The following is a 16585-nucleotide window of genomic DNA, read 5'->3' as shown; positions in this document are numbered from 1 at the left end:
GCCTGCCCCTCCTCCAACTGTACACACATGTAACCCTTCACCAGGACTACCTTAGCAATAAATAACACCATCAACTTTATTCTACAGGTCAACTTATCAGGATTGGATAACTTCCTGCCCTGCCATTTTTTTTTTTTTTTTTTTTTTTTTGCTTCCTACTGTTCCAGCTAATGAACGTTCGTAAACATGGAGTGGACTGGAATGAGGAACTGGACTCTTGGGAATCCCACGTGATAAACTGAAAGTCACCTCTCTCAGAATATCTAAAACACCAAACTGGTTTTCCAAGCCCTGCTGAAATATGCCATCAACCAGTTCAGCGGGAAGTAAGTTAAGATCCATCATTTAAGCTGCTGCTGCATCAGTAGAATCGATTTCATAGTCTTTTTTTTTTTCTTCTTCCTTGTTTCTTTGTGGAATTTTTCTTAACAGGCTCCCCAAGGAGTATCTTCTGCAACCTTGATTATTTGTTGAAAAGCAAACATCTTCCAGTCGCTGGAGATCCTTTCCCTTTAAATACAATGCCTTGCCTATTGTGGGCACTCAAATATTCATTGATTCATACCTTTGAGTCCATGCATTCCATTAATTTTTATGACCCACGTGTTATACTCAAACAAAATCCTGTTCTGGGTTTATATTTATTTATTTATTTATTTATTTATGTGTTTAATTAGTTAGTTATTGGCCACATCTGAGGAATATGGAAGTTCCCAGGCCAGAGACTGAATCCGGGCCACAGCTGTCACCATCGGATATTTAACCCAATGTGCTAAGGCAGGGATAGAACCCACACCTCCACAGCAACCAGGGCTGCTGCCGTCAGATTCTTAACCCACTGCAGCCACAGCTGGAACTCCTCGTTTATTTTTTAACATTTAGAATTTTATTTTTGCTGCCCGCCCATGGCATATGGAAGTTCCCGGGTCAGGGATGGAATATGCACCACAGCAGCGATCCAAGCCACTGCAGTGACAACTGCTGGATCCTTCACCTGCTGAGCCACACGGGAACTCCAACATTTAAGAGTTTTTAATTCTGGTTCTTTCAAACGCATTCCTGTTAGTTATTTCACTGCTTCCTTTATTGTAGGTTCTGTTTTTTAATCAGGAGTACACTGGACATTAGCAAACTGGACATAACTGCCATGGGGTCAACTGGACTGGGTAAGTTGCAGGAAAAGGGAGATTTCAATGTGTGCCAAGGGCTGGGGAAGGAGGAGATGAATGGTCAAGACAAACAGAGATATCAGGCATCTGACTGGGCCAAGAGTCAGCAAACTAGACAAACAGGCATCATGCTCTCAGAGAGGCAGAAAGCAGCAGGTCAAAAGGAAGGCAGACATGATGGTAGTTGGAAATCCAAGGAAAATAGTCTGGAATCAGGAATCCCATGAGAGTCAAGGGGACAGGACGACAGAAAATAAGAAAATGAGACATCATTGAAGGAGCTATCTCCCCACTTCGTGTCCTTTCTTGGATTAGCTTTGGAGCGGACCCCTCAAGTGGGAACCAACAATTATCAGCAGAGGGGAGGAGCTGAGGGAATCTGCAGTAGCACCTGATGAATAAATCTCAGCGGATGCACAATGCAAATATAAACCTTTCTATCCGGTTATAGCGGTTGATGACTCATTGGTGTATCCCTCCCTCACGGGACCTGGTATTTGTAGCAACTTCTACACAGTAATTACTTAACTATTATTCATGGAATTGAACTGAAAAGTTTAAATGTCCTGTGTTTTAGCTTACGGTCTATGTCAGAGTAAACTCAAATAGTTTGTTATTTTGCTAGCAGCACTACCACTTTGATGTTAAAACTCATAATAAAGCCTGTACTCCCTAGACGAAGAGAACAATCAAACTGGAACAGAAGTGTTATTGTCGAAATTGGTTTGCTGATTGCTAACAGACATCAGCGACAAATTCTACATCCGCATTCAAGGGGCGATTCATTAGTAAATTCCTAGAAATTTGATTTCATCTTTTCTGCCAGTTATTATATTGCTTCTAAAGGAAAAACACTATATGCTTTCTCCGCTCCCCACACTTGTGGCAACGTGGAAGTCCCTGGACTAGGGATCAAACTTGTGCTACAGTTACAGCAACGCCGGATTCTTAACCCATTGCACCACAAGGTCACTTCCCATTATATGCTTTTTTTTCTGTTCTTTTTAGGGCCGCACCCACAGCCTATGGAAGTTCTGGGGCTAGGGGTTGAATTGGAGCTGCAGCTGCCAGCCTACACCACAGCCACAGCAACGCGGGATCCAAGCTGTGTCTGTGACCTACACCGCAGCTTGTGGCGATGCTGGATCCTTAACCCACTGAGCAAGGCTAGGGATGGAATCCGCATCCTCATGGACACTAGTCGGGTTCTTAACCCACAGAGCCATAATGGAAACTTCCTCATTCTATGCTTTTAAAATGACAACTTTCCATAGCACCTTGTAGCAGTGCTGGGGCATTATTAAAGAGAACTTTGCTACACTATTTTAAAGTGCTCTGAAAGTTGTAGTGCATGGCTTTATATGGTAAGCAGCATTATATACCTTGTATATAAGTGCTTTTGTTTCCTTTTATGGCCTTCGGAGAGCGCCATAACGTACAAAGATAATTTTAGATTGTTTTTAAAATTTTGCAGTTAAGCAAAATTAGTCCTATAATAGTAAATGCTCATCAATGCAATTTTCCTGTTTACTCATTTTTTTTTTTTTTTTGCCTTTTCTAGGGCCGCTCCCCTAGCATATGGAGGTTCCCAGGCTAGGGGTCTGATTGGAGCTACAATCGCCGGCCTACACCAGAGTCACAGCAACTCGGGATCTGAGCCGCATCTGTGACCCACACCACAGCTCATGGCAACGCCGGATCCTTAACCCACTGAGCAAGGCCGGGGGGTCGAACCCGCAACCTCATGGTTCCTAGTTGGATTTGTTAACCACTGAGCCATGATGGGAACTCCTTTTCCTGTTTACTCTTAGGGTAACTGCCTGAGGGTGAATGGTTTAGCATTTATTCAGCACTTTTAAAATTTTGTCTGTGGAACACCTACATCAGACTCACTTGGAAGCTTATTAAAAGTGAAGATTCTCAGGTCCTACCCCCAGTCATCCTGAATCAACATCGGAGAGGAATATCTAGGGACTCATCTTTTAAACAGATGTCCAGGTTAAAAAAAAAAAAAAAACAGATGTTTACAGTTTAAGAACTTCAGATAATGTAACTTGCACATGATGAATAATGCAGGAACTAGTTGTAGTTTTGACAGATTAGGTCCTGTCTTTTTTTTTTTTTTTTAGCTATTTAGGGCTACACTTGAGGCACATGGAGATTCCCAGGCTACGGAGTTGAATCGGAGCTACAGCTGCTGGCCTACACCACAGCCACAGCAACGCCAGATCTGAGCCACATCTTTGACCTACACCACAGCTCACAGCAACACCAGATCCTTAACCCACTGAGCAAGGCTAGGGATCGAACCCGAAACCTCATGGATCCTAGTCAGATTCGTTTCTGTGCGCCACATGGGAACTTCTGCTCCTGTCATTTTATTTTGACCTCATTGTACTTCAATTTCCAATCTAAAAAGTTTTCATGTTTACTTCTTCTTTAGGTGGTGCCCTGGACATTTTTGAAGTTACCTTACAAACCAAAAGGTTGTCCAAGTGCTGATACTGCAACAGCTAGGGTCACATCTTCAGAAAATAAAAACCTTTCCTGGAAACTTTTCTTCATTTACACAATGAAAGAGGTTGGATTAGAATTTACCTATCAGGTTTTTCCCAGATTTGACCATGCTAGAACTCTACGAAAATTGTTTCAGAACTACCAATTTCTCTTTTTAATTAAAAAAAAATTTTTTTTCTTTTTAGGGCTGCACCCACAGCATATGGAAGTTCCCAGGCTCACAGTCAAATTGGAGCTACGGCTGCAGGCCTATGCCATAGCCACAGCAATGTGGGATCTGGGACTCATCTGTGACCCACACTGCAGCTCATGGCAACAACAGAGACCTAACCCACTGAGTAGGGCCAGGGATAGAACTTGCATCCTCATGGATACTAGTTGGATTCATTTCTGCTGTGCCACAATGGGAATTTCAGAATTATCAATTTCTTTCGGCCACACCCATGGCATGCAGAAGTTCCTAGGCCAGGGATCGGACCCTTACCACTGCAGCGACCTGAGCCACAGCAGTGACTATGCTGGATCCTTCACCTGCTGAGCCGCCAGAGCTCTTCCTTGAAATTATTAATTTAAAATTTTTCCTTCTTATCAGCATTAGCCAGATTATCTCACCACCAGCCTCACATTTTTTTAAATTTTTTTTTAGGGCTGCACCTGTAGCATACAAAGTTCCCATGCTAGGGGTCGAATCAGAGCTTCAGCTGCCGGCCTACACCACAGCCACAGCAATTCGGGATCCGAGCTGCATCTGTGACTTAAAACACAACTCTCAGATCCTTAACCCACTGAGCGAGGCCAGGGATGGAACCTGCATCCTTATGGATACTAGTCAGGTTCATTAACCCGCTGAGCCATGATGGGAATTCCCACTAGGCTCACATTTTAATCAGCAGTAAGTGGTGGTGGTGGGGAAATGGAAAAGAGAGCATTTTCTCTTGATAGGAATGGCTCAAAATTGTACATATAGCACTTAGGCTCATTCCCATTGGTCTAAATGTCACAAGGCCATATCTAGCTACAAAGGAAGCAGGGGAAAGTATTCTTTATTCTAGATAGCCATATGCTTAGCTAAAAATGGAGCGCTCTATTACTATAGAAGAGGAGAATGGATATTAGGGTACAGCTAGTAGTCTCTGCTAACCTCCTCACAATCCATTCTCCTTCTGGGAGTCAGTGACCACCCTAAAAGATGAATTGAATCATGGCACATCCACTGGTCACAAACCATTTAATGGCTTCTTAGTGCTCTGAAGATACAAAGTAAAATCCTTACCACGGACTACAATAAGGCTTTGAGTAATTTGCAAGAGCCCTTGTCTGTCTCATTTTGTATCCTACTTTCTGCCCTCCAGCCGTATCGATTCTCATTCAAGTTCTCAAGCACGCCTTGTGCTGCATGGCCTTTGCACCTCAAGTTCACTTCCTTAGGAAAGACTTTCCCAGTGCCTCTCCCCCACCCTCACCTTCCTTTGTTAAAAAGCTCTAATATAAACCACGTATCTTTCCTTTCTGACATTTTTCAAATTATTTATTTGAATGTCTTTCTCCTCTACAACTCTATGAATGCAGGGGCCACGACTGTTTTTGCTTGTATTGTGTTGTGTTCCTCTTGCAAATCCATTGCTTGCCACAGAGTGGCCACTCAAATATCTGAATATGTGACGCAGTAATTGGGCTATTATTTTTATGAGCCCCAGGATTTAGAGAAGTTTATCTCACAGTAACTTGATATGCTAACTGAAAATAACTACTCAAATGCTTTACTTTGTGCTCAATTTAGAGTTTAAAGAAACAGATGTTGGAGTTATAAGCCCAAACAATTTAATTGCCTTGACAATTTTACATTAAATCATTTAGTCTTTTTCTGTTTCAGGTCCCCATCTAAAAAAATAGATATTAAAACCTTGTTAGGGGCAACTTACAGTTCTTAAGCTACTGGAATCACATACAATAACCTCAGAATAGCATAAGTACTCAATTTTTTAAAAAAAAATTACTTGATTTTCAATGAAAATGTGCCTATGATTTTAAAAAAGCTAAAATAATTCAGATTTCTATTTTGAAAAAAATACATACAAGTATCAATCACTGAGTAGGCAACAAATTAGGAAGAACATTAGCAGTAAAAATAACTGGGATTAAAATACTTCAATTTTTGGAGTTCCTGTTGTGGCTCAGCAGGTTATGAGGATGCAGGTTCAATCCCTGGTTTTGCTCAGTAGGTTAAGGATCCGGCATTTCCATGAGCTGTGATATAGTCCAGCAGCTGAAGCTCCTATTTGACCCCCAGCCTGGGAAATTCCATATGCTACGGGTGTGGCCCTAAAAAAAAAAAAATAAAGGCCAAAAACCCTCAAATTTCATTTTTTTTTGTTATAATGAGCTGCTATAATTGGTAATGATCTCATCATAACTTTAAAACGTTCTTCACAGAAGACCGCATTTTTCATGAAAATAACACAAAGGCATTTTCACTGTTTTAATAACTATATTAAAATGGCAAAATAATCATAGAACTGGATGGGACAGTATTTTTCAAATTTTACAAATAAGAAAACAAAGGCCAAGTAGTTTAAGTGGCTTCAAGTTCCACAGAGATTTTTTTTTTCTTGTCTTTTTAGGGCCACACCCGTAGCATATGGAGGTTCCCAGGCTAGGGGTCCAATCAGAGCTGTAGCCGCCGGTCTACGCCATGGTCACAGCCACCGGGGATCCCAGCCGAGTCTGCTACAGCTCGCGGCAATGCCGGATCTTTAACCCACTGAGCGAGGTCAGGGATTGAACCCGCAATGTCTTGGTTACTAGTCAGATTTGTTAACCACTGAGCCACGACAGGAACTCCTCCACAGAGATTTTGGGACAGACCTGTGGCTAGCTTTAAATCTACTTTTTCAAAATCTACTTTTTATTTCTTGAGTATAAAAGAAGCAAAAATATAGGGCTAGAAGTGATGTCAACAATTTAAGAATGAGGGATATTCTCATTCTTAAATTGAATATGGGGATATGACTTAGAGCAAGAGATAACATTTCTAGTGTTTCTATTTTAGAGACTTGACATTAATATAATATGACCTGATTCAAATATAATCTCAAATATCTGAAATCTTCAGATAATCCCCAAATCTAGTGTTACATATTCATGTTAATCTTTTCCCCTAAAATTTCCTTGCTAAAAACAATTGATTACTGAAGTATTTCACCTCCCATCAATTCACCTGCAAATTCATGGGTAACAATGCTTTAAAAAAAAAAAAAGAAAATGTACCTGGAAAAGGTAACCAGTAAAATAGCCACCAGCTCAATTATAAACCATAAAAATGACTTTAGAATAAAAGAACTGGTTATAATCTATAATCCATATTGGTGCAAAGTATCTACTCCAAACATCAACTGTTGTTAGTGTCACCAAATAAGGGTTTCAAATTTCTTAAAAGTCCTTTTCTTAATATGAATAAAACAAATGCAGGATAATTCCAACAAAGAAATAAAAGTGGCAGAACAAACATGTTCTCAGATTCTTCTTTTTTTTAATTAAAAAATTTTTGTCTTTTTAAGGCTGCACCTGCAGCACATGGAGGCTTCCAGGCGAGGGGCTGAATTGGAGCTACAGCTGTTGGCCTACACCACAGCCACAGCAATGCCAGATCCTTAACCCACTGAGTAAGGCCAGGGATCAAACCCATGTCTTCATGGATACTAGTCCGGTTCGTTTACTGCTGCAACACAAGAACTCCTCAGATTCTTCTTTTAATAGCTTACCAAAGGATTTCAATGGGTAGACCTCATGTACCACCTAATATTAAAAGCTGTAAAGACTGCGGTCCTGTGGTAGATTATGTAATATTTCATAATTTACTAATTATATTTAATATAAAAGTGACACTACAGTTGTATATTTGTGCTGCTTTGGAATGAATGTACACATATTGTTACCTGAAGCTAAATTCTTCTGATGGTAGTTTGCTATTTTTCTTAGGAAACTGCCACAGCAGCTATCCAATTTTGCAATAATTGGAAAGGCGGACACAGATATTTAACTCCAAATTTGGATATAATATAATATAAAATAAATTGTGGAGTTCCCATCATGGTTCAGAGGAAATGAATCTGACTCACATCCATGAGGACGCAGGTTCGATCCCTGGCCTCGCTCAGTGGGTTAAGGATCTGGTGTTGCTGTGAGCTGTGGTGCAGCTCGGATCCTGAGTTGCTGTGGCTGTGGTGTAGGCCAGTGGCTACAGCTCTGATTCGATCCCCTAGCCTGGCAATCTCCGTATGCCACGGGTGCGGCATTAAAAAAAAAGACAACAAAACAAAACAAAGATAGAATAAATTGCTATGGAAGTTGTTTTTAAAGATCCTAAATCTTAAGATTAAGAGTTGGTATTTCTCATTCAATATGAGAACAAAAATTACACTTGTTAAAGTGTACAGTTTTGAAATTTCAGCCTGAGGTTTTTTCGTCAATAGCCATTTAAGGATTAATGTTTTCCCTTCCTCAATATTTATGGGGCACTAAAATTAAATTGCCTATTAGCTTAAAACAAAAACCCAGATTCTGTTTGGTAAACAACAGTTTTCAACCCATATGGAAGAACCATATTGGCTCATTTAGCAAGTACATATAGGTCTACCATAGGCCAAAAATATGGTGGAAAGACATCAAATACATTCAAAATGAAACAGGTTTTAAATTCTTTAATAATACACTCAAAATTTTAACATGAGAATGATTCACTAATTAACATTTAAACACAATTTTAAAGAACAAAGGACTGAACACATTTATGAACAAATTGCAGCATCTGTCTTTAGGTTTTTGAGATGCCCAACACATCTAAAATGTATAGCATATGAAATCACAGAACCACAGGGCTAGAAGGAAATATTACAAGTTAACAGCTTAATGACAGTAAGATTCATCTTGATACAGAGTACTTTGAAATTCATGTGATGGTCATTTTAGCACATCTAACTAACCACATAGATGTCAACCACAGAGCCTTGCAAAATGCGGAATGGCCACTTACAGTTAAAATGAAGTAAGCTAGACAACCAGAGTGAAACAATTCCTGTAGCTATTGTTTTATACTTTCAAAATGAGCTCTTAAAATGGTAATTTGAGACAAATTTTAACTATTTAAAACTCACACTACAGGTACCACAATCAGAAATGAACATGGTGAGAATACAGACACACACTAGTCAAAACATTCAGATATTAAAAGGATATGAAATCACAATAGGGAATGGAAAACCTTAAGACAATTTAATTAAGCATGCTCTTTTACAGCTGACCAAACTCATGACCAAGGCACCTGAGCCATAACAATCCATGTGTGCTTTTGAAAATGACAGAAACTGTCTTGGCTGTGAGAAATGTTGGTTGACCACTTTAGGAGAATTTCATCTTCAAATTAGCAATTCAAAATTGCACCACTTTAGGAGAATTTCATCTTCAAATTAGCAATTCAAAATTTCGCATTATAGCTTAATGCAAACGGAAAGGTGTTAAATGCCCATGAAAAGTTACTCTTGTTAGTTGGGATGCCTTCTACTGAGGCTTTAGAATAAAAGGCCACTTCACAAATAGAACAGTGAACACAAATCATTAAAGTCAAGTTAACAGTCATATAGAAAGAAGTAAGGTACATTTTCTTGATACACAAAAATTGTTTTGATGACTTTTTCAGTAATGAATTCAAAATGAAGTGTTAGTTCCAAAAACAAGATGAACATAAAACCGCTTAACTTTAGAGTTTATGTAATATTTTAAATGAGAAAACAGTTACTGAAACTACCAACAAAATGACAGAATGTCTTTCAAGCAATGCCCTTTAATAATTTCATTTGACAATTTTTAAGAAGGATTATCAGGTCTATAAATTTTCTGCAAATAGACCTCTGCTTTATTGTTACCCAAACTACAAATATCCAAGATACAGACGATATGCACTCTATCCAGTTCAGTTGCTGCTTTTATAATATCACCTAAAAATCAAAAGCAGATGGTAAGCATTATAAAAGAGTTAAATATTTACTGGGATTTAGTAGCACATAAGCTGATATTTTTTTCTCATAATTAATACTGTCCCTCATCTTATCCCTCTTCCCCCCAATTCATCACACACTTTCATCAAAGTTATGTTATAGTTATTTCTGCAGCTAACAGTGAATACATCAAACAGATGCTACCAAAAATGTCAAGATACAGGCTGGTGCTCCAAAGCCATATTTAATTATTTTATTTGTTCATTAATTTAGTGGAGTAAAGTAAATCTACATCAAGGTGATTTATATGGTGTCAAGTAAACAACTTACCACCATGCTTCAAGGAAATACAAAGATACATTTTTCTATTTTGAAATTGAAATATCAATTATTTGCAAAAGTTATAAGACTTCAGCAAAATAAATACATGCAATTCGGAGTTCCCATTGTGGCTCAGCAGAATCAAATCTGACTAGTATCCATGAGGACGTAGGTTCGATCCCTGGCCTCGCTCAGTGGGTTAAGGATCTGGCGTTGCTGTGAGCTGTGGTGTAGGTCACAGACACGGCTTGGATCTGGTGTTGCTGTGGCCGTGGCATAGGCTGGCAGCTGTAGCCCCAATTCGACCCCTAGCCCGGGAACCTCCATATGCCGTGAGTGCAGCCCTAAAACACAAAATATATATATATATATGTATATAAAATACACACGCGCGCGCACACACACACACACACACACAAAGCTTCTTTTAAAGCTTCCTCTGAAATGGCTTAATTAACCAACACTTAGCTTGCATATTCTTAAAATTTATCAAAAATGGATCAAGTGAGTGATGTGGATGAAAACGGCAGAGTATGGAATTTCAGGGCTCTGTCTCTGCACTAAGGCAATTTATAAGCTGGCCAAAAAAACCCCTCTCAGATCAACTTTTGCAGAACTCTAGAATGTAGACAGCCAGGTGAAAGATTAATGAAGAAAGAAGCTACTGCACCGTGCTACAACTGTGCTGTGGTGTTTTAAAATGCCCACCTACTCCCCTGATCAGCAGCAGCCATGAAGGTGACATCTCATACTCTTGGTGCAGGTTGCTAGCACCAGAGGGAGCAACATAGACCTTATACTCAGAGGTAATGGTGTATTTTGACCTGTCTGGCAGTTCCCTCAAGGTCAAATGAAAGAGCTTGCTTTTGTTTCACCCAATTTGGAGCATCCCCACTACTCGGGTAGCTTTCCCAATGGCACTTGTAGAAAGCATATAAAGGCAAAAGGATTGGTTAGAGCAGCTGGGGCCAGGGTATCAAGTTGGGACAAGAAATGCACATACCAAAAAGCCTGGGGAAGAAGGGGTTTGGGGAATCGATATGTGGGGGAATATGGGCTTTTAAGAGCTCCTATGTATTCCAAGGAATCAAGGAGGCCACGTGTATGCCCAGTGCTGGACACATGCTCAGAAGAGGCCTAAGAAAACACTCATTGCTCATCTCCAGCTGACCTAAGTCTCCGAAAAACAGGAAGTGAGGGCTAAGACAGAGTTGTAAACAGCATGGCTAAGCACTGAAGGTGTGTCATAGCACAGAACCAATCTGCAAGAGCTGGGAGAGTAATGTTTTTCTTTTCTTCCTTTTCTTGGCTAAAGTGGTATTTAAGGAATTGTTTTCAAGACACCAACTGGCAAAACAAACAAACAAAACAAGAAGAAAACCCCACTAACTGACTACACAACATTTTCAGTTTGAGAAAAACTAAGACATTTAGAGGTTAAGTAACTCCAGCAAAGTGACAAGGTGATTCTAATTCAGAGTCTGGCATCAAGGCATGTGTTCTTTTTTGTGCTAGAGGTACATATCTACAAAACTGTGCCCAAGGGCCAGCAGTGGATCTATTTTATGGAGCCTGAAGGGCAACATTTGGGGGGTCCTTTCTATGAAAGAGAAGATAAAATACAAAGGAATACCAAAAAGGATCTTGGGAGGGATTTATGAAAGTGAGAGCTCCTCAAGCTTAGGCTTCATTAGCTTCACAGGAAAGCCACCTCTGCCAGGCATGTCACAAGAGCCAATGATTTACAATTGTGCAAGTTCACTAAGCACAATGAACATAAAAGAAACTGCTAGTACTGTAAGTACTATATAATTTTCTTCTTCGAGTGGGATGGACTTTAATCCAGATGCTTTGGAAAGATTTCAAGATCTTCAGATTTGATGCTCACAGCAGAAACCCAAACCTTGATAATTCTAATTGTTATCCTGTATCAACTATTACAAATAATGACTTACATAGTACCTGCACCATAAAGTATAAGTAAGGGAGTTCCTGTCGTGTGCAGTGGAAATGAATCCGACGAGGGACCATGAGGTTGTGGGTTCAATTTCTGGCCTCGTTCAGTGGGTTAAGGATCCTGTGTTGCCATGAGCTGTGGTGTAGGTCGCAGACACGGCTTGGATCCTGCGTTGCTGTGGCTCTGGCATAGGTCAGCAGCTACAGCTCTGATTTGACCCCTAGCCTGGGAGCGTTCATATACTGCAGGGGCAGCCCTAAAAGGCAAATAAATAAATAAATAAATAAAATAAGTAATATTCTGTAATATTTCGAGCAAATGACAACCTCTCTGTGCTTCAGTCTGTTCATTCAGTACCTACATTATAGGTCGTTGTGAGAATTAAATGCATTGTAAAGCACTTAGAATGGTAGCTGACAAAGAGTAAGCACTCAATGAAGTATCAGCCACAGCAACCATCATTTTCTTTCTTTCTTTTTTTTTTTTTTTGGCTTCACCTGCAGGCCAGGGATAGAATCTGAGCCACAGCTGTGATCTACACCATGGCTGCGGCAATGCCAGATCCTAAACCCACTGCACTGGGCTGGGATTGATTCCGTGCCTCCACAGCAACCTGAGCTGCTGCAGTTGGATCCTTAACCCACTGTACCGCAGCAGAAACTCCAGCTACCATCATTTCCTACTTAAGAAAAGCTAGCATTAAATTAGAACGTTGTTATTTATCTCACAAATCAATTGTTTTAAAAGGATAATTCACTGTATCTGTAAGATGAGCTTCTCTACATTTCATTTTAAATTCTTTAGAATGATAAAAATTGTACATTTTTAGGAACATCACAAATGCCTAAGGTGAGCTACCAAAGGTAATGTTATGTATTTGCCATTCCAGTTCCTCTTCATGGTCATGTGGGAGACAGTGTGTCCTAGCCTCCTCTGTAGCTGGGTTGGGATCATGTAAATGAGTTCCGGCAAATGAAAATGTGAGTAGAAATGATGTGTCACTTTTGGTTCAACACAATGAAAAGCCAGTGTCTCCTTCATTTCTTTCTTCCTCTGCCTAGACTACTGTAGAAGCCATTTGTTCCTGTGGAGTTGCGACAGGATGGAAGCACGCTGGCTTCCTGAATCATGCTGGGAAGAAAGCTAATAACTGATTGCATCAGACTTGACTTGAGCAAGAAGTAAACTTTATTGTGTTAAGTCACTGAGACTTTGGAATTGCTTTGTAACTGCAGCGCAGTCTACCTTATCACTGTGGTATTCTTGTCTCTGAAAATTATATGGGAAACCCTCTAGAGAATAATAAAATTGTTTTCTTACATGTGTTAAAACCCTTTCATATTATGTAATGCTTCTGAAATGTTTATCAATGGTGCTTTCCAAGAGATGGAAGGTATATATATGTATCCTGGTACTTCATAATTAAAGATAATACCAATTAGGACACCATATCAGTAAGTATTATTCAACAAATGATTTGGGAACTATGACTAAGCCCTCGGAAAAAATTAACTTGGATCCTTATCTCACTATACCAAAGAAAGTCCAAATGGATTAAAAATTTTAAGATATAAAAATGAAGCTATATGGGAGTTTTCTTGTGGTACAGTGGGTTAAGGATCTGGCATTGTCAGTGCAGAGGCTTGGGTTGTTGCTGTGATGAGGGTTTGATCCCTGGTCCAGGAACTTCCATATGTTGCAGGGGCAGCAAAAAAAAAAAAAAAAAAAAATGAAGCTCGTATTAACAACAGCAATAACCCCCAAACAACGCAATTCAAAAATGGGCAAAGGACTTAACATTCCTCCAAAGAAGATATACAAATAGCCGATAAACACATGAAAAGATGCTCCATAACATTTGTAGTTGGGGAAAGGCAAATCAGAACCACAACACGATACCACTTAAGTATGACTGTTATAAAACAAAACAGAAAATAGTATGTGTTGGTAAGGATGTAGAGAAATTGGGACCCTCATGCACTGCAGGTGGGAATGTAAAAATGGTGCACCTGCTGTGGAAAATAGTTCGGTGGTTGCTCAAAAAGTTAAATTAGAATTACTATAGGACTCCATAATTCCACTCCCAGGTATATTCTCAAAAGGATTGAGATCAGGGACTTACAGGTACTTGCACACCAATATTCAAAGCAGAACTATTCACAATAGCCAAGAGGTGAAAACAACCCAAATGTCCATCAACAGATGAATGGATAAACAAAATGTGGTATACACCCAACGGAATATTATTCAGCTAAAAAAAGAAGTGAAATTCTGTTATATATATTACAACAAGAACAGACTTTGAGGATATGATATTAAGTGAATAAGCCAGACACAAAAGGACAAACACTGTGTAACTTCACTTAAATGGGGTACCTAGAATAGGCAAGTTCATAGAGAAATGAAGTAAAATCGAGGTTATCAGGAGTTGGGGAGAGGGGGGAATGGGGAGTTATCCTTTAACAGGTATAGAGTGTCTGTTTTGGATGATGAAAATGTTCTGAAAATGAGTAACGGTGGTGGTTGCACAACACTGTAAATGTACCTAGTGTCGCATGATTTTTAGGTTTAAAAATGCTTAAAGTGGTAAATTTTATGTATATTTTGAGTAAAAAAGAGTGAAGCTATAAAAGTGTCAGAAACAAAGCACAGTGAATTACAAAAAAATCATGGATTGAGTGATACCTTTTTGAGTATGACATAAAACCAGCAGCCATAAACATGAAAGATTGATATATTTGAGTATATAAAAATAAAATTATTTAAAATATCAAAACCAGATTCCCACTGAACAAATGTCAAACTGTGTAAAGGTATTTGTAACACAATAAAAGGTTATTTCTTCAATATGCAAAGAGGACTTACAAATTACTAAGAAAAAGAACCCTCTTAGAGAAAAATGGAAAAAATAAAACTAGTATAGAAAGAAAGTTCATAGAAAGAAAAAATATAAATGGCCAATATGCAGATATTCAAGCTTAGAAATATTCAGAAATGCACATGAAAATAATGATATAATACTTTTTTGCCTATCAGTCTGCCAAACATTAACAAGACTGATAACACCTAGTATTTCTAAGGATGTGTGTTAAGTGGCATTTTTTCTTTTGATTGAAGTGTACATTGTTATAACCTTTCTGAAGGACATTTTGACAGTATCTGCTGAAATTTACAATACATACATTTTTTGAGTCAGTGATTTCTAAGAATCCATCTTTCAGATGTATAAAGGCATGAAAATTATATATACATACACATAGATAGACAGATACTCATTGCAGTACTGTTTGCTAATAGCAAAAACATTTGAAAAAATCTAAATGTCCACCAATAGGGGACTGACTAAGTAAATTTTGGTATCTCTACACCATGGAATATTTATAGTTATTAAAACGAAAGAGGGGGGAGTTTCCTTCGTTGCTCAGCAGTTAAAGAACCTGACTAGGATCCGTGAGGATGCAGGTTCAGTCCCTGGCCCTGCTCAGTGGGTTAAGGATCTGGCATTGCTGTGAGATATGGTGTAGGTCACAGACATGGCTCAGGTCCTATGTTGCTGTGGCTGTGGCATAGGCCAGCAGCTGCAGCTCCGATTTGACCCCTAGGCTGGGAACTTCCATTATGCCTTGGGTGCAGCCGTAAAAAGTGGGAAAAAACCCCACAAAACCCAAAGAGGTAGCTCTTTATATACTAATATGAAAGCTATTCAAGACACAGTGTTAAAAAGAAAAAGCAGGTTATGAAACCATGTTTACTATAATTCCATTTGTGTGTATTTAACAGTGTGTGTTAGACTATATATAAATATATATCAAGACACCATCAAACTCCTGGAAGAGAACACAGGCAAAACATTCTCTGACATCAGCCTCATGAATATTTTCTAAGGTCAGTCTCCCAAAGCAACAGAAATAAGAGCAAAAATAAACCAATGGGTCCTAAACAAACTGACAAGTTTTGCACAGCCAAGGAAACCAAAAAGAAAACAAAAAGACAACTTACAGAATGGGAGAAAATAGTTTCAAATGATGCAACTGACAAGGGCCTAATCTCTAGAATATACAAGCAACTTACACAACTCAACAGCAAAAAAGCCAACCACCCAATGGAAAAATGGGCAAAAGACCTGACAGACATTTCTCCAAGGAAGATGTACAGATGGCCAACAAGCACATGAAAAACTGCTCAACATCCCTGATTATTAGAGAAATGCAAATCAAAACCACCATGAGATACCACCTCACACCAGTCAGAATGGCTATCATTAATAAGTCCACAAATAACAAATGCTGGAGGGGGTGTGGAGAAAAGGGAACCCTCCTACGCTGTTGGGAGGAATGGAAGCTGGTACAGCCATTATGGAGAACAGTATGGAGATGCCTTAGAAATCTATACATAGAACTACCATATGACCCAGCAATCCCACTCTTGGGCCCACATCGGGACAAAACTTTCCTTGAAAAAGACACATGCACCCGCATGTTCATTGCAGCACTGTTCATAGTAGCCAAGAAATGGAAACAACCCAAATGTCCATCAACAGATGATTGGATTAGGAAGATGTGGTATAGATACACAATGGAATACTACTCAGCCATAAAAAGAACAAACTAATGCCATTTTCAGCGACT

The 16585-nt window shown here is 39.2% G+C and overlaps 1 protein-coding gene across 1 annotated transcript in view; it reads right to left on the bottom strand.

Moving 5' to 3' along the window:
* The window catches only part of CXHXorf57 (chromosome X CXorf57 homolog), a 77901-nt gene continuing 69687 nt past the window's right edge, over positions 8372–16585 (bottom strand). The window contains exon 14 of the mRNA XM_003360407.4: positions 8372–9679. Coding sequence (XP_003360455.4) covers positions 9549–9679 — 131 coding nt within the window. The 3' untranslated portion in view covers positions 8372–9548. The remainder of the gene's footprint in view (positions 9680–16585) is intronic.

This window comes from Sus scrofa, chromosome X (genome assembly GCF_000003025.6).
Source record: "Sus scrofa isolate TJ Tabasco breed Duroc chromosome X, Sscrofa11.1, whole genome shotgun sequence".
NCBI lineage: Eukaryota > Metazoa > Chordata > Mammalia > Artiodactyla > Suidae > Sus > Sus scrofa.
The sequence above is the reverse complement of the archived record's forward strand: the minus strand, read 5'-3'. Positions and strand labels throughout refer to the sequence as shown.